This window comes from Ovis canadensis, chromosome 22, assembly GCF_042477335.2.
Source record: "Ovis canadensis isolate MfBH-ARS-UI-01 breed Bighorn chromosome 22, ARS-UI_OviCan_v2, whole genome shotgun sequence".
Lineage (NCBI taxonomy): Eukaryota > Metazoa > Chordata > Mammalia > Artiodactyla > Bovidae > Ovis > Ovis canadensis.
The window spans coordinates 26,847,055-26,872,922 of record NC_091266.1 but is presented as its reverse complement, the minus strand read 5'-3'; the positions used below and the strand labels follow the sequence as shown (position 1 = coordinate 26,872,922).

The 25,868-nt window shown below is 36.1% G+C and overlaps 1 protein-coding gene across 4 annotated transcripts in view; it reads right to left on the bottom strand.

The window, feature by feature from the left end:
• Positions 1 to 909: 909 nt before the first annotated feature.
• The window catches only part of KIF20B (kinesin family member 20B), an 83,376-nt gene continuing 58,417 nt past the window's right edge, over positions 910 to 25,868 (bottom strand). For 2 of the 4 annotated variants that reach the window (XM_069567947.1, XM_069567949.1), the window contains exons 24-34: positions 20,683 to 20,808; positions 19,696 to 19,823; positions 17,940 to 18,095; positions 13,958 to 14,134; positions 12,105 to 12,215; positions 10,337 to 10,534; positions 9,504 to 9,572; positions 7,870 to 7,971; positions 7,310 to 7,460; positions 2,326 to 2,468; positions 910 to 1,161 (exon numbers count right to left, since the gene is read on the bottom strand). In XM_069567947.1, the coding sequence (XP_069424048.1) occupies positions 1,084 to 1,161; positions 2,326 to 2,468; positions 7,310 to 7,460; positions 7,870 to 7,971; positions 9,504 to 9,572; positions 10,337 to 10,534; positions 12,105 to 12,215; positions 13,958 to 14,134; positions 17,940 to 18,095; positions 19,696 to 19,823; positions 20,683 to 20,808 (1,439 nt within the window). In that variant the 3' untranslated portion in view covers positions 910 to 1,083. The remainder of the gene's footprint in view (positions 1,162 to 2,325; positions 2,469 to 7,309; positions 7,461 to 7,869; positions 7,972 to 9,503; positions 9,573 to 10,336; positions 10,535 to 12,104; positions 12,216 to 13,957; positions 14,135 to 17,939; positions 18,096 to 19,695; positions 19,824 to 20,682; positions 20,809 to 25,868) is intronic. The other 2 variants (XM_069567948.1, XM_069567950.1) reach the window with 1 other exon arrangement.

The following is a 25,868-nucleotide window of genomic DNA, read 5'->3' as shown; positions in this document are numbered from 1 at the left end:
TCCCTTTAAATATACATGCTAGAAGCCAGAATCTTTCACTCGGTACTGTCAGTCTTTCTAATTTTAGCTATTCTGGTCTCCACAGAATGGTACCTCATTGCAGTTTTGGTGCTTATTTTAAAATCTTTTTTTCCCAGCTCTATATTTCAAGCAATAAAATTAATTCAAAGAATTTTATTTTTAGAGATGGCATACAGAATACAGAACACTCAAGGCACAGAACATAGCCATTCCCCCAAGAAGTTTCCTCATGTCCTCAGATTCCATCTCCTGACCACGGCTTCAAGGCAATCACTGATCTTCCTTCCCTCACTGCAGTTTTCTCTCTACTTATGGCTTTAATATTATTTTTATTTTATTTTTTGGTTGCACTGGGTCTTTTTTGCTCCATGTGGGCTTTCTCTAGTTGCAGAGAATGGGGGTTACTCTCTAGTTGCAGTGCGTGTGTGGACTAAATTCTATAGATAACAGTGTTATTTTTTGCCCTCTAGATGTTGTTATCTCCTCTTCCCTTCTAACTTTCTGCTTCTAATCATCTGTGTTGTGTCCTAAAAAAAAATCAGAAAGCCAACTCTATTCTATTATTTAAAAATAGAAGATATTCTAATTAAAAACCTGAGATCTCCTCTAAAATACGTGCACATTTTAGCAACCAGACGACCTACACACACTTACTTCCTGTACAGGTATGTAAGATCACCTGTATTTCCTAACAGATGCAGTAAGAGCAAGTCCTACAACAGTTAAAGATAAGTAAGCCAAAGATCTAACTTATAACATATGTATATAAACACAAACAAAAACCATAGCATCTTTCCTTGGCTCCTCACTAGGCCCATGTCTAGGATAAAAGAAGCTATTATTAAAAAGAAGCTATTATTTAAAAGCCTTAGAAAAGTAGGCAAGTACTTACTGTTGACATGTTTTCTTTATTGAATTAAAATTATACCAGTACAAAATAACAATGTATATACAAAGGGATTTGATGCAATACAGTATATACAATTATCTTTAAAAAGTCACAATACAAGTTACAATGATTATGAATATAAAATTTATATTAAAATACTCTCCATAAGTGATTTATTTGATTGTTTTGGTTCGAAGTCTTCGTTTGAGAATCTGATGATCGCTTTCTTTCACTTTATGGTCCATCAAAATCTGAAATTAACAATTTCACAAATTTTATAAGTGAAAATAAAAGTAAAAATGAAACCTTACTTACAATTAATAAGATATGTTCATATTTCAGTGTTTAATAACTGAAATAAGAAGTACATGAAAAAAAATTTTTGTCCTCCTGGACTGCAATTATACTATCTTCTATAAAAAAAAGCATGCCTAAGGCAGTAGATTTTATAAAAGATTCTTACAACACCACCTCATTCTAAAATTAAAGAAATCCACACTTTTACTGAATTCAGGACATACATAGTTTGAAATAATAACTAAAATATTTCAAAACAAGTATCTCAAGCAATTTTTAAGAAATTATTTTTTGCAATAACAAGTAGAAAGAGCATTTTTTGCAACTAAGAAAAGAAACAATTTCAGCCAAGGGAGAAAATCATGTACTTTATCAGACAGATGGAAAAAAGTAACCAAGAGAAGAGCACTTTGAAAAGCATGTCCTAATGACCCTAATTCTTTACTACTTGCTTCAAGTGTCTATCTTTTATCTGACAGCTACTGTTACAAAAAGGTCTCTCCTGATTTTTCTTGGCCACTTCCTGTTGAAGGCTTTTCCTTTAATTGCTTTCCTATCCTCACTTTTATCCACCAGGCAAATGCAAGCATGACAGAAAATGAGAACTTCCCCTGTAATAGAACAGCGTGTTCTGAGTAAGGAGAATGAGTCACAGAGTCAGGGTGACAAACTACCGTCTTCTCTTAAGAAAACATGGAAGCCTTCGAGGCAAAGTGGGAGGAGATGACTGAACGTCAAGTCTATATTTTTACCAGGCAGAATTACGCCCAGATTTGTACAACTCTTATGATAAAGATAACATGAAAAGCAGATGTTAGAAGCCAATAAATTATTAAACAGAGATAGTTCTATTGATGGAACTAAAGTTCTAGAATTCTAATGAATTTACAAATGCAGATGCATGTGGCACTTGTATATATTAATGCAGCATTTACATCCAATTACTATAAACTTAACACGTCCAGTACCAACAGTGTAACTTTTAAAGCAAGTTTTACGAGACCTGGTGTACAGAATAAGAGATCCAAACCACTATATAATTCAAATTGTAAGAGTACTTCAGAATTAAAAAGAACATAAAGAGCTTTACTTTTGAGAGAACTGAAATAGTAGCTTACCACTTGGCCAGATATATCAATAGGAGACGAAATTTCATTTGTGTACAATTTTCGTTTGGCCCGTTTTGGTCGAGACGCGTTATCTTTACTCACTTCTACATTTGAGAACTTTGAAGAGCTCATCGTTTCAATTATCTTCTTTGCTATGAAAAAAATTTATCAGTTAAATCCTGAAATAATTTCCTAATGACAAATATTATAAATCCTTCATAAACAGCCATATTTAAAAAGCACTGCAATTTATAAATGGTGAAAGGACACAAATAGAAAACAAAGAAATGCCCAATAAATATATGACAATGATCAACAGCAAAAATAGAAAGACAAATAAGTAAAATGTCACTTCATTAATTTTCAACATATTGTAATGGTTGAAATTTTGAAAATTTGGTAAATTTACTATTGGTAAATTATACTACCACCAGTAAAACTCGGGCATCTTTAATGACTCAGAAGAGGTTTATACTACATTTACGGAAAAGATCAGTACACATACATAGTGGACCATGTAGCATTAAGAATAATAAGGTGCCAGAGCCAGTTCAGTATTCACATGTAAATTTATAAATGGTGAAAGGACACAAATAGAAAACATTTCCATTTAGGAAAACTTCTGGATATAAAATCCATATATATATATATAATATCAAATATATATATATATATTTAAAAGGAAACATTTCCGAAAATATGCAGAATTAAGTGTCTACCTGTCAATGGCTAAGCTGAGCCTAAGCGGTGAGCTGCCAGATGTCAGAGTAGCTAATTATGATAAGTCAACATGAAAGTTAAAGCCTTTAACCATCTACTGCAATTGAATAAGCTAGAGGCTAAATTGAGTGAAGTTCCTCAGTCATGTCCGACTCTTTGTGACCCCATGGACTCTAGCCTAACAGGCTCCTCTTCCCACTCTACTGGAGTGGGTTGCCATTTCCTTCTCCAGGGAATCTTCCCAATCCAGGGATTAAACCTGAGTCTCCTGCATTGCAGGCAGACGCTTTTACCATCCAAGCCACCAGGGAAGTCTAAACTAAGAACATATCAAACTCCCACCCTGTTCCACACTCCCCCATGGATTAATGCATGGTCTGGGTCAGGTGGATCAGCACAGAAGTGGTCATTCAATCACTGTTATGGACCTTGGTGCTGGAGACCAGAGAGGAGGGCTAGGAGTGGAAAAGTACAGTCAGAGTGGAAGAGAGTGTCTCCAAGGTTCCTTCTCCTTCCCCATCACAAAGTCTCCAGCAGAGATGCCTGAGGACATTCTCTACTGAAGGCACTCAATTAGAAGCATCCAAATGAAGGCCCCCTAGGCTAGGAATTCCGTGGTGGCTCAGTGGTAAAAGAATCTGCCTGCAATGCAGGAGACCCAGGTTCAATCCCTGGGTCAGGAAGATCCCCTGGAGAAGGAAATGGCAACCCACTCACTATTCTTGCCTGTAAAATTCCATGGACAAGGAGCCTAGCAGGGGACGAGGACCCCTAGCATGGGGTCACAAAGAATTGGACACCACTGAGTGGCTCACACACACACGCAGGCTAGGAATGCAGGTATGTGTAAGAGTATGCCCAGCGGGAGACCTGAGTCCTTGACTGACTGACTCCCTTCAAAGACTAGAGTGTACTGGCTGTGTATGTTTGATGAGGGAAGGGCAGCTTTCCCTTATGAGGCCCAACAAGTAAAACCTTTGTAATCACCCATGGTCAGCCTGAAACAAATCACACATAGGATTTGGTTGGAGCCTCAAAATCCCTCACTACTATGTGCAAACCACTGTACTAAGAGCCGAAGCTGTAAACAAGACAGACATGTTACACCTGCAGAGCTTATATCCCACTAGAAAAGCTAAGAAAACAGAAAATTAAATGGCTTAAATAATTTGTACTGTGAAAAGATCACTCTGGCTGCTATGTACTGAATGGATAGGAGATATGAATAAGGGATAAATGGGGAGAACAGTGATACTGAGTAATGGATTAAGAGTAGTTATCAGAGCAACAGAATTTTAAGAACTAGCCTCTATTTTCTTCTATTTTCCCTTTATTTCCAAGTGATCAACAACAGACATGTACTGCAGTTACAATCCAAAACAGGGAATCTTTATATTCCTAGAAAGAAGTTAAAAAAAAAAAAAAAACCACACATACACACCAGGTATATAGTAGGGAAGCTGTGAAACTAAATCAACCAAGTCAGGAAGTCATTACCATCTGGGTACTTCCCTCTACTTGAAAACATGTTTCCTTTTAATATATAAACCATATATGCATTGCTTTTTATGGCAATATATTGTTTATATATCAAAAGGAAATATGTTTTCAAGGAGAGGGGCTTACCTTGTAGCTCAGTCAGTAAAGAATCTACCTGCAACGCAGGAGACCCAGGTTTGATTCCTGGGTTGGGAAGATCCCCTGGAGAAGGAAATGGCAACCCGCTCCAGTATTCTTGCCTGAGAGGACAGAGGAGCCTGGTGGACTATAGTCCATGGGGTCGAAAAGGGTCGGACACAACTTAGCAACTAAATAAATATAAACAATGGTCAATATAATTAAGTACGAATACCTAAGAATCTAAAATAACAAGTCCCACCTCTCCAAATTTAAACATTTAACAATTTGCTGTTTACCTCTCCAGGTATTTTCTATGCTTATACAAATGATACCTTTCAAACAACGTATACTTTTAAATATATATATACACACACACAAATAGATTTAAGTCTGAAGTTCCCAAACTGTGCACCAAGACATGTTGCAGCAAATTCACAAGAGCAACTTGGAATATTTTAAATTTCTAAGGAAAACAGTGACACTCAACTCAAGGTAGTTCACAGTTTCAAAAAGGTATCAAATATCCTTCCTTTTGATGGTGACATATTTTAGCAACCTGGATTTTCAGAAGCTAAATTTTCAGGGATTGTTTGGCCTTAAATATTAATGGATGGGACTATTTAGGTGTTTCTTTGGGTGCATGGATGCACTGAAAAAAATTACTGGCACATTAAAGGCATTATAATCCAAGAAAGTTTGGGAAGCTCTGTGGGAAGTTTTTACACAAAGTATTTTTACACAACCAACGTGACTCAATTCAACTGTCCCCCTGCTTTTAGTCACTTTCTCTCCTCATTCTCCCCATCTCTAGTCTCCAATTTATCCCACCACCACCACTCAGGTAATTTCATGAAAAACATGAAAACTCACCCCTTCCTCCTAATACTCTCTCCACATTCTAGATGCTAGATGCATACTGCTACCTAGAACTGCCCACACAAGTCCTACACTTTCCTGGTACTCTACTTATATTAAAACTGTTCTTTCTGGTAGATGTGTATATAAGTATGTATTTATGTATATGTGTATAGAGAGAATATATATCTTAGCACATATTAATACCAGAGTATTAATATGTCTATATTATAAAGAAAAAAGCATTAAGCAACTGAACTTAGTAATATTTAAAGAAATATGTTTTTGATATAGTACATAAGATTCAGTTCAGTTCAGTCGCTCAGTCATGTCCGATACTTTGCGACCCCATGAATCGCAGCACGCCAGGCCTCCCTGTCCATCACCACCTTCCGGAGTTCACTCAAACTCACGTCCATCGAGTCGGTGATGCCATCCAGCCATCTTATCCTCTGTCGTCCCTTTTTCCTCCTGCCCTCAATCCCTCCTAGCATCAGAGTCTTTTCCAATGAGTCAACTCTTCACATGAGGTGGCCAAAGTACTGGAGTTTCAGCTTTAGCATCATTCCTTCCAAAGAACACCCGGGATCAATCTCCTTTAGAATGGACTGGTTGGATCTCCTTGCAGTCCATGGGATTCTCAAGAGTCTTCTCCAACACCACAGTTCAAAAGCATCAATTCTTTGGCGCTCAGCCTTCTTCACAGTCCAACTCTCACATCCATACATGACCACTGGAAAAACCAGAGCCTTGACTAGACTAGACGGACCTTTGTTGGCAAAGTAACGTCTCTGCTTTTCAATATGCTATCTAGGTTGGTCATAACCTTTCTTCCAAGGAGTAATCATCTTTTAATTTCATGGCTGCAATCACCATCCGCAGTGATTTTGGAGCCCAAAAAAATAAAGTCTGACACTGTTTCCACTGTTTCCCCATCTATTTCCCATGAAGTGAGGGGACCAGATGCCATGATCTTTGTTTTCTGAATGTTAAGCTTTAAGCCAACTTTTTCACTCTCCACTTTCACTTTCATCAAGAGGCTTTTTAGTACCTCTTCACTTTCTGCTATAAGTGTGGTGTCATCTGCACATCTGAGGTTATTGGTATTTCTCCCGACAATCTTGATTCCAGCTTGTGCTTCTTCCAGCCCAGTGTTTCTCATGCTTATCCATGCAGAGGAAAAAAGCACTAGAATATATACCATAATGCTAACAGTGGTTACCTCTAGGAGGTATAATCTTCCAGTATTTCAATACCCAAGTTAAATCCCATCTCTTCTATTAATATCAAATCTTCCCATAGCCCCCAACAGTTCTTTCCCTCCAATATTACCACAGTTCTTTCCTTGTATCTCTACAACGCATTAAGCGGTCTGCATGCATGTGTGCTAAGTCACTTCAGTTGTGTCCAAGTCTGTGCGACCCTATGGACTGTAGCCCTCCAAGCTCCTCTGTCCATTGGTGTCTCCAGGCAAGAATAGTGGAGTGGGTTGCTAATCCGTTCTCCACAGAATCTTTCCATCCCAGGGATCTCTTGCACTGGCAAGCAGGTTCTTTACCACTAGCACCACCTGGGAGGCTACTCTGGATCAATTATTTAAATACAGATTGTTCTCTTCCACCACACAGTGAACACCAAGGCACATCACAGTTTCATGTTTCCTCCCTCAACACCTAACATTAACACAACAATTTCTACTGGAGCTGTAAGAGTCACTCTGGTTGAGTTTATACCAATCAGGTATTAGAAAACACCATACATCTAACATAAAGGGTCATTTAATTAATAGTCTGCAAACCTTTTGATTGAAGAATAATTGGAGAATGTTGTAAAAAGTCTCCAAATTTCTGTAGCGTTCCTTCTTTTTTCTTAGCAGGCCCGTTTACATCACTTGTGGATGCGTGACTTCGTAAAGAGTAAGTTTTCTTAGATGATGGGCGTATGGAAACCTAATAAACAAACATTTTTTTTTGTTGTTATTGGTAATGAGGCATGTTAGAGCAAACAGTTATAGCCACAGTTGAATTAAAGAGGCCAGACACAAGTTACAAATTCTCAGGCAGGGCACTTGGGGTTAATCATGCAAGGAGAGGGATGAAAGGGCCAGAGAATGAGTGTGTTAAGAGTGCTAAGTCAGAGGTGAATACACCAAGAAGTACCTGCTACTTGTCAGATGTTAAAGGTTAAATATTTTAAGTTGAATTAGATAAATAGAAAACGGAATATAAGTGAGTTATAACTGGACAAAACTCAACTTCTGAATAATTACTAATCCAATTTGACATTTTTATTTTCATCATCTACTTCACAAATGTAACTTATGAAAATGGTCAATTTTGGACAAATTAAAAGACAAACCTTTTGTTCCTTTTTGACAGAAGAATTTCTATGCCCAGAAACAGGGGACTTCAAATTAATTCTTGGTGTAGCATTCTTCTTATTTTCAAATTTCACGAAGTCCTAAAAATAATGAAGTTCAGCACTGATTAATTTCTTGACAACATATTCTTTCTCTCTCCAGACTCCAGAGGAAGGAAAAAAGAAAACAAATAAACAAAAAACCAAACAAATAGTTCTTAACCAGGAGCAATTCTGACCCCCAGGGGATACTGGCAATGTCTGAAGGTATTTATGGTTGTCATTGTTGGGTATAAGAGGCAGGTTTAATGGCAACTAGGGGGTAGAGGCCAGGAATACTGCTAAAAAATCCTACAATGTACAGGACATGGAACTCTTCAAAACAAATATCTGGCCAAAAATGTCAATCATGCTGAAGCTGAGAAACCCTGACTGAAGGTACAACTTTTTTCTCACAATTTTTTCACCTTCAGTGAAATATCACTGATATATAACATACGTAGGTTTAAGTGCACAGTGTGAGGATATAATACATGTTTTTATTACAAAATGATTGAAGGTATGAATTTTTCACATGCATCATAATGAAATTACAGTAGTTAAATGAAGGGATAATATCTTTTGAGTCCCATCTTTAAAATACAACATAGTAATGTATCTACCCTTTTCCCAACTCCCAAATCATGCTGAGCATGACCTCTAACTGGTACTTAGCAACACTGAAAACAAAACAAAAATCTTCAGTATAAGCACAGGTAAAACATGATAATCCTAACTGTGATGATAAGCACATCGGGGTGGGGGGAAAGGCAAGAACAGAGAGAGAAGATCATGACTGAACCTCAGAATTCAAGTTACAAAGTAAAGTCATAAGGATGACAAGAAGCAGATTTTCTAAAGAGAGGAAAGACAGATAGATGGTAATCAGGGAAAGCAAAGGAAGAAAGATTATAACTCCATCACACTTGCTGTTTTCAACAGAGCACTTCAAATTTGGAGTCTTCATGAGAGTAGAATATAGCACTGTATAAATTATTTTCCTGAAGACTTCACAACACTTTACTACAGCAGTAAAGAGCCTAGCAAAAAGCCTAGCAAAATCAGTTAAAACGTTTAAGTTTCTACATGGTGCAATGGGGAGTATATACCAGCAGTAAAATGAATAAAATAACTGTCTCTTAACCCTCGGGGTACACAGCCAATTTTTCCTTTTCTCTTGAAAAAAATGATTCAAGCTGACATAGGTGTCAGCCACTATGTTAACAGATGATGATGAAATCAAACTACTTCGTAGAGTTGACCCTTGAACAACACAGGTTTGAAATGCATGAGTCCACTTATACACTGATACTTTTCCATAGTAAACACTATTCAAAGTACACTCTGTACTTTGGTTGACTCCACGGATGAGGAACCTCACACTCAGAGAGCCAACCGTAAGTTACACAGGATTTTTCTGCACAATGACTGGCACTGAGCCCTCATGCTGTCCAAGGGTCATCTGTATCTTAACGGTATCTAAGTGCATTAAATATAGAATAAGAGTTAACTAAGGCTCTCCAAAACAATCTTTGAAGGTGTTCTATGTGTAGCAAGAAATATGCTAAATAATATTCATTCATCAAATGTATTACCTGACAGAGAGCCTCAGGAGTATGTTTAATATTATTTCTGTTCTTCCACCAGCTTGAAAATACACTACTCTTTAAAGAAGTGAAAAAGACAAGTTGGAGAAAAAGTTATTGTGCTAAAGAGTTTTAAATATAAATATTGCTTTTATTATGCATTATTGCATTTATTATGTACCTATCACAGGTGGAACAAAAGCAAAACATTTTAAACACATTATATCTAATTCTTTATTTCACAAGGAGGAAAGTGAGAATCAGAAAATTTATGTGACTTGCTGAGCCGACATGGCTAGAATATGATAGAAGGTTGGTAACCCCACAATCAGAAAGCTGCAGAAGCAACAAGTAAATCATTTTTGGCCTACCACTAAATAGGATCCAAATTTTCATACTGGCTCACAGAAAAAGAATTTCTCTTCTGAAACCTACTATGATTTTAACTAAATCACAAGGATTCTACTCAAGCAAGTTAGTCATTTCAGATTCTCTAATTCCTTTATCCTTAATCTCTTTTCTATTCCAAAGGAGGGAAAGTGACTAAGTATGAACAGAACTGGAATAGTGAAATAGCTTTCTACTGAAATTCACCACTATTTGACCTATCACAGCTTCACTGAAACAAGGAAAAATCTACACATTTTAAAATCCTCAAGCTTTTTGTTTAAGGACTATTTACCACAGCAACATTCTTAAGAGTATTAAATACACTGTAAACTATGACTTTGGGTTCTAATACTAGTGCTTCTGCACAGGAGGGCAATGTAACAGACTTTAACTGTATAGCTGAACAATAAGAAAACTTACTTGTTTAGTTCACTTAATAGTTAAGTATTTACCTCTTCCATTTCATGACTTTTCCTCTTTCGGGCCCTGGGAATCTTAACCGTCACTGGTGAGGTACAACCTGGGTGTTTCACTGCCATTCTGTTTGGCTGTAAAGGTGTAAATTGAATCTCTAACTCAGGTTTTGGAAATCGAGTGCTTTGATTATTTTCTGTTGACACTTCACAAGAGTCAAGGACTACAGATCCATCCTACAACAGAATTTAAAAGGAAAACAAATCTTATTTGCAGAACATGAATTTCTAAATTGCCAAAAATTACCTGTCAAATACCTATTAAAAACAATGAATGAGGAAAGATAAAATGTTTGGGTCAAACTCAGCACAACAGGGATAGAAAGAGTGAGTTGTCATCTGCTTTCTCCAGGTTTACACATGGTACTCAGTATTTCCCACACCTGTATCATCCTAAGAATCCTCTGGAGAAATAGTTTAAAAAATTCTTGAACTCTACCATGAATTTACTAAATCAGGAATCGCGAAGCAAAGAGTCTAGGATTTTTAATAAGCACTCTATCTATTCCATTATCTACTGTTTATTGAAAGTTGCTCAGTCGTGTCCAACTCTTTAGGACCCCATGGACTATAGTCTGCCAGGCTCCTCTGTCCAAGGGTTTTCCAGGCAAGAAAACTGGAGTCGGTAGCCATTCCCTTCTCCAGGGGATCTTCCCAACCCAGGGATTGAACCCAGGTCTCGCACAATGCAGGAGGATTTTTTATTGTCTGAGCTACCAGGTAATAAGCAGCCTCACTGTGGTAAACTACAGTTTGCCGTGAATACTGTTCTTCCTACTGAGAAAGTCTCACTCCCCCTCCCCTGGATGGAGGCTGGCCTTAATGGCTTCTGTGACTAACAGCATGCGGTGGAAGTAACATGATTCTTCTGAAGCCTTGTAAGGAATGGCTTATGCTATTTTCCTGAATTAAAATGCCTTTGTCTTCCCATTCTCGGCTTGGTAAACTTCTGTTAGCCTTCAAGACCCAGTATAATGTTACTTTTTCTACACAGCCACTCAAGAAAAATTCATCCTATCTTCCTCAGTGTCCCTTCTCAGCACTCTCTTCATAACACTCAGTCCGAACGGTCAAACAAGACAGTCATTAAATACCTGTCTTATTAGAATTCTTACTCCTCGAGGATGGTGATCTTATGTCTTTATCCTCAGGGCTTAGCAAGGTTCCTAACAATGCATGCTCCCATTAAATGGTTTTGAAATAAATATTTAAAAAAATAAGTTTATTTTCAAAAAGTGACATATGATTTTTACCTATTTCATAAGCACTCCGATAAACTCTACGCTATACAACGTGAGTCACAGAACCCCAAGCCCACTTCAAACCAAAGAAACTTCACTGTCAGGTTACTGGGATTTGGTGATAAAGTTGTAAAGTGTGTAATATTTCCAAAAAATACTATTTACTAGAATGCTTATTAAATGGACTATTTATGAGAGAAAAGAGTCATCCAAATTTTATCTTTTGCGGGATTTCCTATTTCTGACCATCAAATTTATTTATATTAAAAGATCTGTTGTTTGAGATCAGTATCATTTTGAGGAGATAAGTATCATTCGGGGATCAAATTTCCTCAGAACTGCATCTCCCCTCAAAAGCCTTTAGTTCTCCTTCCCAGGAGCACTCATAGCTAACTGTACGGCCAGATACCTTCAACAGCTGATTAAATTATACGTTCAAGTGTTATTTAGGAATTAATGGTCATTGGCAAAGAGGGTTAAAGAACAGACTGTTATCAAATACCCACCTCTACTTCACCTCTGGAAATTTCAAAACTTGTTGACTGAGGTTCAGGTCCAACCTTGCCAGGATCTGTCGAACTCGTCTGTGTGGGCTGGGTATCCATGGTCTGTTTTTCCTAAAGTAAGGAAATATTAAAGCAACAAGCCGCTGTAACTGAATATACATTAAAATAATTCACCTAAAGAATATAAAACCAGCATTTGGATGAATTAAATACTGGAAGTAACTAAAGACTTCAATGACCAACTAACTCTCCTTCTTCCTCTTCTGCATGCTCAGAGAATCGGCAACCTTCCAGCCTCTTCTGAGTCTGACCTAAACAGAAACTTGAAAGATTACTTTCAAGTTCCAAGGTGTTTTACATATATTCTCTCATTTTACTTTCACTGCAACTCAGACTTAGATTTGGCAAGAATCATTATTTCTACTTTCCACATAGGAAACAGAGACCTAGAGACATTAAATAACAAAACCACATTCTGTACTGAGTTGGAGCTTAAACCTCCCAAATCACTTTGATAATGTAATTCTGAAAACCTAGAGGTGCCTTAGGAATGCAACTACAGAATTCGAGTAGAAAAGATTATACTGATAACTAAACTTCTCCTTGCTGCACACTTTGTCATCCCATTTAGTCACAGGATATTCTCTATTCCTAAACCCTATCTGTAAAAAAAAAATATCAGATTTACATTGCTAAACTTGATAAATTCCAACATGGACCCTCTAATCACTACCACCAAAATCAAAAGTCAAATACATCTCTTATGTCACCTACCCAAAACTGCAAATAAAAAAGATCCTATTTGCACTCATAATGTGGAAAGCAACTAGCATGTACTGACTTCCACTGTTGTAATAACTGTGCTGTTTTACAAACACTCTCAATAAATTTTCACAATTCCATTAGGAAGACATCATCACCTCTGATTTAAAGTTCAGAAATGTTAAGTAAGTTTCCCAAAGGTCCCCAAACCACAGTAGTTGATACTTCATTTTTCTAACTTTCTATTCTGTAAAATTTATACCACATGCTAATACCTGTTTTGAGCAGTCAGTCTTTTTCTGAGAATCACAAGGTCTTTTGATGTTAAGAGACAGATACACACATACACATTTATGTTATTATTTATCTGGAGGCTTTAGAATGGCATATTTTCAAATGCCAATAATTTACTCTGAAAAGGACTAGCTTTAGATGTATCCTGATTCAATTTTCCTGGGAAACAGCTATCTGAGAAATGCAATACTTTCTTCATCTAGGGTTCCTAACTCTGGTGCTTATTACAAAAGTAGCTCCTGGGAACTGCGTGGTAGTTCAGTGGTTAGCGCTCAGCACTCTCACTGCTGGGGCCCGGATTCAATCCCTGATCAGGGAACTAAGATCTTGCAAACTGAGTGGTATGGCCAAGAAAAAAAAAGTACCTGCTGAATGACTCACACCTCCTCACCATTGTGCTTATTTTCAAAAATAGTGTGTATCTTTATCATAAATTTAGGATGGGCTCAAATATTTAAGTATCAGCAAGAGTTCAGGCTGAGTCACACTGCCATATTTTAAAGACAGATGAGGGACTAAATCACCAGTTGTTTATTTTCTAAATACTCTACCTGAAGATATAGCCAAAATATTAGAGAAAGTACTATTCCTCAACCAGTCACTGACGAGTGATGAGTCAACTCTGAGTAAACTCTGAAAACTCAAAATTCATGGCAAATATGCAAAGAATTTTTTCAATCTACGATTCCTCACTGATCTACTAACATTTTTATTCTTTAAAAGTTAATCAATTAAATAATTTTGGAAAACCCCTATGTTTAATCAAAAAGGCATAGAAAGAATAAGATTCTACTGACTGTCTTAGAAGCCTCTGATGTGATCTTTTTTAACTGTTCGATTTCATTATCTTTTTGTACATTACTGGAGATCAGTGCTTTCAGCTGTATTTCTAAAGCTGCAACCAGTTGATCGCGTTCTTCCCGCCACTGCTGGAGGTTACCCTCTTTCTCAGCCAACTGTCCTTTAAGTATTTCCTAAACAGAATACACACAAAATGCTAACATTATGAATCTAAGAATTTTTGAAGTTATTACGGATAACACGATAAATACAACTGTGAACAGGATATACAACAAATTACATAGACAAGTCTAGATAAAATATTTACTTAAAAAACCTAATACATAATGCCTTTATATACCTTAACTATCCACATACTATATCCTATCCCACCTCATTCCAAAACAAAAAAAGCTTACTGGGCACTTCCTTCAATAAACAATTATAGCTTTTAAACTAATTCTAGCATTTCCCTCAATATTTGCAAAATGAGATGGTAAAATTACAAAAAAATAAATGATAAAACCAATAGCAACAAACAATAGAAAAATGAAAATTAAAAATACTTTTTCACTGGGTTCAAAATAGTGGCAAATTAGAGAAAATATGTGCAAGATCTAAACATAACTACAAGACACTGCTGAAAGAGATAAAGGAGCACGTAAGTCAACAAGGGGCTTCCCTGGTGGCTCAGCCAGTAAAGAATCTGCCTGCAATGCAGGAGACACAGGTTCAACCCCTGGGTTGGGAAGATCCCCTGGAGAAGAGAATGGCAACCCACTCCAGTATTCTTGCCTGGAGAATTCCATGGACAAAGGAGCCTGTCCATGGGGTTGCAGAGTCGAACAAGACTGAGGAACTAACACTTTCACTTTCTTTTTTAAATAAAGAGAACCTGTGTTCAAAGAGCAAAAGATTCAGTATTTTTAAAATGTCAGTTCTCCCTTAGAAGATCTAGAGTCAAAGCAACTTCAGTAAAAATCTAAGCAAGTGTGTGTGCATCTGTGTGTCTGTGTGTGAGTAGAAGTGGAAAAGCTGACTCTAAAAATAATATGAAAATGCAAATGACATAGTCAAATTTACTTTGAAAATGAAGTACAAAGTAGAAGCAATCATACCATGTCATTTTAAGCCTACTATATATAATAATAAAGACAGTGTGATATTGTCTTAAGGATATACAGATATCAGAGAACAGAGGATACAATCCACAAATATTATGGTCAATTGATATTCCATAAAAATGTCAAAGAAACTCAATGGAGAAAAGAACAGTCTTTTCTACAAAGGGTGACGGAACAACTGAACAGCCAAATGGAAAAAAAGAGACTTATAATCTCACACCATATACAAAAGTTAACCACTGGACAATGGACCTACATCAAAAGTTGCAGAGCAGTAGAAAAGCAACAGCCATTTCAAAAAGTACTACCAGGTCAACTGGTAATTCAAATTTACAAGAACGATGACGGCCTTTACCCCTATCTCACCCCAACACAAAAATTAATATTGGAATCAAAATATGAAAGGTAAAACCCCAAACCTTTCAGGAAATAATGTAAGAGAACATATTCATATCCTTGAAGTTCATAAAGGAAAAGACTGAGAAAATGAATTAGAGTAATTCTTCATTTCTGTTCTAAAAAGGCAAGGAGAGTAAAAAGGTAAACCAGAGGTTGAAAGAAGGTAATTGCAATACACTCCAATCCAGAAAGTATAAGGAATTCCTGTATAAAAAAAGATAGTCAAATAGAAAATAAACAAGGGGACTTGGGTAGGCAAAGCCAATAAACAAAACATCCAATAATACGAGTTGCAGTACAAATGCATAAAACTACTTTGAAAATAAGTCTGGCATTCTACTAGAATTCCACATATGTTTACCGTGCCTGCCTGCCTGCTAACTGCTTCATTCATGTCAGACTCTGTGTGACCCTATGGACTGCAGTCTGCCAGGCTCCTCTGTCCATGGGATTCTCCAGGTAAAAATGATGGAGTGGGTTGCCATCCCCTCCTCCAGGGATGTTTACCCTATCCATTAGCAATTCTATTCTTGTCTATATACGCAATAGAAATGAATCCACACGTGCACTAAGAAAAGTATATAAAAATGTTTACAGGATATCTTACTCATAAGAGCCCCAAACAGTAACAACCCCTTTATCTTCAACTTTAAATTGAACAGACTGTGGTATACTTATACACTGAAATACTCAGCAATGAAAGGAGACTAACTCCAGCTACTTGGAACAAACATAGATGATCCTCACAAACGTAATACTAAGTGAAAGAAGCCAGGCACAAGAAAATGCATTCTACATATGTTTATTTATATAAAGTTTTAAAAAATGAACAAAACTGAAGTTTAACATTAAAAGATAGAAGAGTTATTATCATTGAGAAGACATGGTCTCTTGGATGCTAATATTGTTATATTTCTTAAACTCTATGGTAGTTAACTGGGGACTGGCTTTATAATAATTCATTAAACAACGTTTCTTTTACTTACTGTGTTGTGTGTATTCCAGTTTAAAAGGCTTTTTAAAAATCAACAATTTATTTCTTAAATATTGCAGACACACATCCTAGGTACAAGTGTAAAGAAATATATAGGAGAAAGGAGAAAGCTAGTTTGCTCTAGGACTAAAAATTCAAAGGAGGTTTACTTGCTGGCATTGCTGCCAGAGGGACCAATGATTAGGAAAAGAAGTAAGCCCATTCCTGGTTTGGGGCTGGAGTGACTAACTATGAAAATCAACAACTCTGGTTTTACTTCTTGCCTCTTGTTACTGTCTGGAAGGTTGAATGGGCTATGGACAGAAAGAGAACCAGCAGCAGCATTTCCTGTTAAGACAGATGCAGCATTTCAATCTTGCTCAACACACTTCCTGAAGCTAACTCCAGTCAGGTGGCATTGGCACATGAAGTGAAATATATTGCCACCTGAGTGCCGTAGTAATAACAAGTATTAGTCTCACATACTTTGTCATGTGACAAAGAAAACAGAGTCAGGACTCTAAGGAAACTTGACAACTAAATGGAACACAGTATCCTAGATATGATCCTACATCCAGGAAAAAAAAATTAGTGGGAAAGTTGGTGAAATTCTAGTAAGATCCATAATTTAGCAATCAGTATTATAATAATATTAATTTGTTGGTTTTGATCACTGTACTATTGTTATGTAAGCTCTAACATCAGAAGTTGGGTAATAAGATATATAGAAATTCTCTGTACTAGCTTCGCAACATTTCTGGAAATAAAGTGATTTCAAAATAAAAAATATTTTTTAAATTCTGTAGGAAAATCTTCTTTAACTTAGTGAAAATTAATGTTTTTGTACAGAAAAGTTTAGCTGATATAAGTAAAATTCTGTCATAAAGGAAATGCCAACAGATGGCAATGTGATACTGCCATGTTACTATTACTATAAATAGGGTTACGGTTAGGTTATCTTTTCACTTAAAGATAATATATTACTCAATAGTCTTCTCAGGATCAACGATGACTTTGAACTTTTTTCTGACTGAGTATCAAAGAGACTAAGTTGTAGATTAAAATAGAAGGAAAAAACACAAACTATTAATAAGACAGAATTACTTGAGAACTATAGTTAGTAAAACAGAAAGTTATTTCTACCTATAGTCTTCTAGAAACTATATAGTTGATTTTTTTTTTTTTAAGATCTGATGAAATCAGCTTATGAGGTAAAATGCATACATTATAGTAGGGATAACCCTGCAGCAGTCAAAAGGAAAATATTTTTAAGTTCTGAATCTAGATATTGAGAAATATTTTCCCAAAAATAAGAACTTCAAGATAAACTGGGATAGAAAACTCATCTCACAAATAGACAAACTGCCTTAAAAACAAACAAAAAAAACCAAACCCACACAACCATGTAGACACTGATAAGAATCTAAGAATCCTAGGCAAAAATTTAAGAAGCCAAAGAAAGCAGGCAAAATACACAGCAGATAAAGTATAACTATTACTAACCATTGCATTTTGTTGCTTCAAACAATGCTCTCTGTCTTCAGCGTATTTTTTCATCTCTTTGTTTCGTAGACTCTCAGCTTCTTTTGCTTGAGTGATAAGCATCATTTTTTCTTCTAACCATTTTTTTCTTTCAGCTTCATGTTTCTGTTCAGATTCCTACATGTAGAAACAGCACAAGTAACTACCACATGTTTCGAAAGCAGTTAATAAATCTGCATTTGTAAACATTTCCATATAATCCATGGCTCTTCATTTCACCTTTTCAAAAACTTAAAACAAGCATTTCTCTTTAAATAATGAGAAAGTTTGAGTATATTTCAGACTATAAAATGAACACTGTTGGTTGCTTTCCTAAATAGTTATTTCATTCATAAACTTAATTTCGCTATAAAATCCATTTAGCTGTCCTTCATCAGTGAGCTTAAGAAATAACTAAAATTTCTGAAAGAATTACAGAGAACCAAGTCGTTTTAAATGCTAGATTAAAAAAAAAAAAATTGATTTGTAGGGGGCATTTCCAGCTGTGATTCCAAAAATAAAATGTTCCCAGGTATACAGAATGTCAAATAAAGAGTAACTTGTGTAACAGGACAAATATTTATTAAAGAATATAAGGAATAGCTGAATAGAAAATACAGCTGGTCAATAAATTTTAAAGAGGCTTCCATAGATCCTTCAACTTCAAAAACATCTCATTTGTACACTCAAAACTGACATAAAACTTCTTCTGAAGCAAAAATAATACTACACTAAAAGCTATGTATTTAAAAATCTGCTGTTTTTAAAACTTGCAAAACCACTGTGCCAGATAAATTATCACTAGTCCATTACAGAATCACAAACTTTATTATCTAAGATACATGATCACATTATTTTAGAATGCAAAACACACCAGTATTCCTCAGTATGAACATTCGCAAAGTGATTAGTGTTATTTTTTCATGACTAATGGATTATCCACTCTGCTCCAGCTGCTTTTGGTTCCGACAATGGAAAGGATAAATTCTTCAGTATGTAATTAATAATTACAAAAAAGAAAGGAATGTATTTATTTGTTTAATATCTAATTATATACAGCCTGAATTTAAGAAAATAATTTAGATGCAATCTTTTCAAAACTCATTACTATGCTTCCTTCAATGCCAAAACTACATTGGATTGTAATTTCTAATAAATAAAATGTATAAAATTTTACATAATATTTGTTAAGTGCCATTAAAAAATCTTTGCCCTGTATCTCCTATTCTACGCATGGTATGTGAAAGGTAAATATGGAAAAATATATAAACAGAAAACAGGTTATCTTCTATGTAGTAATATAGTTTCAAATGTAGTAATATAGTTTCAAATGTATTCCAATGTTCAGACATACAATTCTATTCTTTTCCAGCTTAATAATTAAATTTACAATAATCAAAATAATTTTCCTAATAGTTTCTTCTCTACAGCAGTACTTGAAGAGCTAAAAGTTTAAACAGTACAAAAACAGGTACAAAGACATAAGACATGGTGATACAAGAATTAAATATGTCAAACTGAGGACCCAACCACTGCATTTTCATTGGCACTTAGTAGCCTGTATCCTAGGGAATCTCTTCCCCATGTCATTTCAATGAGTACTGAGAAATTATACTCTAACATTTCCCAGCTATGAGTATATCCATATCTAAATTAATTATAAAATATTTACTAAATCATCTTATGAGAAATATAATAAATATATAGATACAATTACACATGTAGATAAAAATCGTACCTGTAACTCATCTTGAAGCTTAGTGAGTTTTGTATTAAGTACATCTGTGTTATCCTCAAATTCTTTATTTGAACTTTGACTATGTTTGGCTTCCAAATCTTTGCATTTTTCCTTCCATTCTTCCAATTCTGATATGGAAATATAAATTTTTTTTAAACTACATGCAAAAGTTACACTGCATAGAGATATATGTGGCATGGGATACAGACAGCAGAGCCCAGAAGCAGATCATAGACCAAGATAGATACTAAACAGAACTGAGACCATTCTGGGCTTCCCTTGTAGCTCAGCTGGCAAATAATCCACCTCAAGTGCAGGAGACCTGGGTTCGATCCCTAAGCTGGGAAGATCCCCTGGAGAAGGGAAAGGCTACCCACTCCAGCATTCTGGTCTGGAGAATTCCATGGACTGTATAGTCCATGGAGTCACAAAGAGTTGGACACGACTGAGAGACTGTCACACACACACACATAAACACAGACCATTCTACAAGTTCACCAAATTCTTAGACAAGAACTATGAAAACCTCTCAATAACTCATTGAATAGTGTTCTGAGTATACAGTTCAAATGCATGCCAATATATAGGAAACCTCATGCTCTCAAAAATTAAAAAAAAACAAAAACAAAAACCCTTTGATGATATTCTGAAGGATAGAATCAGAGTATTTATTGAGCTAAACATACAGATGATACCAATTGCTGTTGAGAGGTGAAAAAAGTTGAAAGTTTATTCTTAACATCTGGGGAACACTGCAAGCAAATCATCCAGTTATTATGAAAGTGTACTGATTCCTTTTTTCAATGAGATACAACGATCTTCATCACAGTAAAACATAACAAGTGACAGGATATTCCAAAAAGACAATAAATACTTTCTTATTATAAATTATTATAAATATTAAACCACATTAAAAAGGAAAGCAAACTAGTAAAAGAAAGAAAATGAAAAAGTATGCTTTGAAATATGTAAGCAATCTTGTTTTACCTCTGGCCAGTCTTTCGGTTTCCTCTAATTTAGCCTCAAGCACTTGATCTTGTTCTACCTGAGTTTGCTCTTGTTCTTCCAGGGTCATTTGCATGTCTTTGATTATTTTTTCTTTAACACTCAGATCTAAAAATTTAGAAAGAACATTTTAGAAATTATGAACATCTACATCTAGATATCCATATTGAAAATTAAGTTAACTTAAATAGAATATGAGTTCCACATAGACAAAACTATATTTTCAATGCTATATTTTCAACGCCTAGACCAGTACTGGCATAAATGAAGGATCAAATAAATAATTGATGTACAGATGAATGTAAGAATAAACAGATGGAAAAGCTTTTCAAATAAAATTAATCATTTTCAATACAATTAAACTATTAATAAAAATCATAAAACTACTATTTTACTGTTCTTCATTTAATTGTGCTTCAGATACACTGTGTTTTTTATAAATTCAAAGTCTGTGGCAATCCTGCATCAAGCAAGTCTATAAGCACCATTTTTCTAACAGCATTTGTTCACTTCCTGCCTCTGTATCACATTTTAATAATTCTATCATTATTGTTGTATTTGTTATGATGACCTATGATCACTGATCTCTGATGTTACTGTTGTATTTCTAGGGGAGACGCTATGAACTACAACAATGCAAGACAGTAAGATTAACCCATAAAGACTGTGCGTGCTCTGCTCCCATGACCAGCTATTTCCCTGTTTCTCCCTCTCTGTGGACCTCTCGATTCCCTAGGACACAATATTGATATTAATCCAATTAATACTACTACAGAGGGCTTTAAATGTTCAAGTGAAAGGAAGTGTTCAAGGAGAGTCACACAACCCTCACTTTAAATCAAAAGCTAGAAATGAAATGATTATGTAAGGAAGGCATATCAAAAGCTGAGACTAGACAAAAGCTAGGCCTCTTGTTCCAAACACTGAAGTTGTGACTGCAAATTAAAGTTCTTCAAGAGACTTTAAAGTCCTACCCCAGTGAATATTCAAATGATAACAAAGCGAAACAGACTTACTGCTGATATAGACAGACTTTCAGTGGCCTGGATAGAGAAATCAAAAACAACCACAACATTCGCTTAAGCGAATCTAGAGCAAGGCCCTAATTCTTTCCATGTGATGAATGCTGAGCGGTAAGGAAGTTGCAGAAGGGAAGTTTCAAGCTGGCAGAGGTTAGTTCTCGAGGTTCAAGGGAAGAGGCCGTCTCCCAAACTGAAAAGTGCAAGGTGAAGGCAGCCAGTGCTGACTAAGTGCTACCAGCTATCCAGAATATACGGCTACACTGCTGCGATCTCATGATAAAACTTGAACAGATGACCAGTTGCTTCTTATGGATGAGCAAACAAAGTGGTTTCTTGAGATGGAATCTACTCTGAGTGAAAAATGTTGAAATGACAACAAAGGATTCAGAATGGTACATAAACTGAGTTGATAAAGCAGTGGCAGAGTCTAAGAGGCTTGACTCTAATTCTGAAAAAATTCTACTGTGGGTAAGAAGGCATCAAACAGCAGAGCATGCTACAGGTTTATGAAAGGAACAGTCAACTGAGGTGCCAAATTTCCTCACAGTCTTACTTTAAGAAACTGCCACAGCCACCCCAATCTTCAGCAACCACTACTCTGTTCAGTCAGCAGTCTTCAGCATCAACGTAAGGCCCTACTCTATCAGCAAAAAGATTACACTTCCCTGAAAGCTCAGATGATGGTTAGCATTTTTTAGCAATAAAGTATTTTTTAATTAGGTGTGAGCACTGTTTTTATAAACATAATACTATTATGTCTTAATCTGGAAAAGGTAAAGAAGCAGATTCTCCCCTAAAGCAACCAGAAGGAACACAGTTTTGCAGATTATCTTGATTTGAGCCTTATTAGACCTTTTTCAGAGTTCTGACCTCCAGAGTTGTAAGGTAATGTATTTATTTGCATTGTTTTAAGCTATTTAACTATGTGCATGTGTGCTAAGGGCTTTCCTGGTGGCTCAGACTGTAAAGAATCTGCCTGCAATGTGGGAGACCTGGGCCCGATCCTTGGGTTGGGAAGATCCCCTGGAGGAGGGCATGGCAACCCACTCCAGTATTCTTGCCTGCAGAATCTCATGGAGAGAGGAGCCTGGTAGGCTCTTTAGTCCACAAGGTCGCGAAGAGTTAGACATGAGTGAACTAATTTAGCATGCATGCACAGGACCAAATCTGAAACATCTCTGAGGTACACCAGTAGTAACAAACACATATACTGGGATTTAGAAAAAAAAAACCCTATTTGACAAATTTTACTGTTAATATTCTTAAACCAAAACTAAAACTATAATTTTTAGCTCCTTAAAACAATAAATTCTCAAAAATAAATAAATAAATAAAAAATAAATTCTCAATCCCAAATTTACTTTTTTGAAAATCTCAAGTAATTATTTTCTCTAGAAAAATTTTCAAAGCAAAATATTTACTTCTAGTGTTTTTTAAACCAGCTCCTCAGGAACAACTGTGCTATTACAACCTTACTAAAACTGTTTCTGGCCCTTGAAAAAATGACTATAATAATGGATTATAAATAATTCTAATCCTACCTGAAAGAGTTAAGGAGGAAAGACTGGCTTACTGTCTGGTGACACAGTACTAGGGCTCACTTCCCACACCTCTTACCAAGACTACTATTCATGTCAGAGGTGATGAATCTATAAGAGCATAGCTCAAACTCACAGCACTGAAAGTAACACTAAAAATGACACAAATATCAAAATATTAAAATACTTACTATAAAGTAAGCTTAAAAAACAATGAGAAAATATTTTGAATACTTTTCAGTATTTCTGTTCATTGATATAAGCCACCAGGAGAATTAATGCAACAGAATTCTTTCTTAGGATTAAAGAAGTACCAGTATTCTAACCCAAACTCTTCCTTTGAAAAAGCATGATATGCAACTATATTGACTATATAATCACAATTTTATTCAAATAATCTGTTCTTCTTACATCCTATTTTCTGCTCTAAATTAGAGGGTTCAAAAAAAGGAGTTTAAGTATCTAGACAGCAATCAGTAAAGTCCCAAGACACCAATGATAACTTCATTAATGGCTATCCATCTATTTTGAAAGGAAAAAACAGTAAAAGAAAAAAGATAATTATATTGGTCACAGCCTCCAATAACTGAACTTTATTTCAAGAAAAGAATCCAGAAATATGCAACAAATAACACAAAATAAAGCGAAAGGACAGGAACTAGATATTTCATCAAAGCTATCTAAAGACAGCTATGAATTATCATAGCTAAATAAATGCCTGCCAGACAATCAATCAATCAAGTGTTTAACATTCAGGGGAGAGGATCACTGAAAGCTATATAATATCCTAGCAAGACTTCAAGGAGGAAAAGCTTAAGCATAATGTTTGAGAACAGGTTGGTTGTGGAAAGAAGGGACACTGCATCAACTTGTGAAAGAAACGACATACCAATGTCATGTAAAATTCTGGATTAGAAATACTCAGTGATTGGGAATTTCACGGTAGTCCAGCGGTTAAGATCTCTCACTGCCAGGGCCCCAGGTTCGATCCCTGGTCAGGGAACTAGATACCACATTCCACAACTAACAGCTGGCATGTCACAACTAAAGATCCCAAGTGCCACAACTAAGACCCAGGGCAGCCAAATAAATTAATTTTTTTTAAGTGAAAGAATTCACACTTCTCAATTTCAAAACTCACTAAAAGGTAAGTAACAATACTGTATGGTACTAGCATAAGGAATGACATATAGAACAATGAAACAGAGTTAAGAGTTAGGAGATAAATCCTTACATGTATGGTCAACTGATTTTCAACAAAGATGCAAAACAATGCAACAGGAGAAAGAACAGTCTTTTCAACAAATGGTGCTGGGACAACTGGATCTCCAAATGAAAAAGAATTAAGTTGACATCTACCTCACATAATATACAAAATTATACTCAAACAGATTAATTCAAAGTGAATCAAAGACCTAAATACAACAGCGAAAATGTATAAAACTCTTAGAAGAAAACCAAGGTAACTTCAGATTAGGCAACAGGTTTTTAGACATGATACCTAAAGCATAAGCAATCAAAACAAGATAGGTAACGTCAAAATGAAAAACTTCCACTTTGTAAACATTGTAAAGCAACTATACTCTAATAAAAATTAACTTAAAAAAATAACAACTTTTATCTATCAAAGGATACTATCCAGGAAGTGAAAAACCACCCACAGAATAGGAGAAAACATTTGCCCGATAAGGGTCTAGAAGCCAGAAAATATAAAAATCACAACTCCATACACACACACACACACACACACACACACACACAACTGGGGGGAGGGGCAAACAACCCAACTGAATTGTTTGAGGGGGCAAGAGGGGGCAACTTTTGCCCAAAATAGGCAAAGCACATTAAGGACATTAACAGACATTTGTGCAAAGAAGATATACCAGTGGCCAATAGCAGAAGACAAGATGCTCAATATCAGTAGGAAATGCAAATCAAAACAACAAATAGGACTTACCAGGTGGTCCAATGGTTAAGAATCTGCCTTGCAATGCAGGGGATATGGTTTCAATCCCTGGTCAGAAAACTAAGATCCTACATGCTGTGGACCAACGAAGTCTACATGTCTTAGCTACGAAGCCTGTTCTGTGGAGCCTGTGTCCACAGCTAGAGAAGCTGTGCACCAGAACAAAAGATCTCAAAGACACAATGTAGATCCCATGGACCACAACTAAGACTTGCTGCAGCTGAATAAATAAGTGAACCAAAATGACATGCTCCTTTATACCCACCAGGATGTCAGAGGAAAAAATTATGTCTACTCCTTGTGAAAATGACCTTACTTGGAAAAAGAGTCCTTGCAGAGGTAATCAAGTTCAGAATAAGGTCATACTGGATTACCGTGCCTGAATGCAAAGTTGCTTCAGTCGTGTCCAACTCTTTGCGACCCCATGAACTGCAATCCACCAGGCTCCTCTGTCCATGGGGTTCTCCAGGCAAGAATACTGGAGTGGGTTGCTCTAGTGGGATGTCCCAGGGGATCTTCCTAACCCATGGGTGGAGCCCATGTCTCCTGCATTGCAGGTGGATTCGTAATACCTGAGCCACTGGGGAACTCCCGCTACTGGATTACAGTGGGCCCTGCTGCTGCTGCTAAGTCACTTCAGTC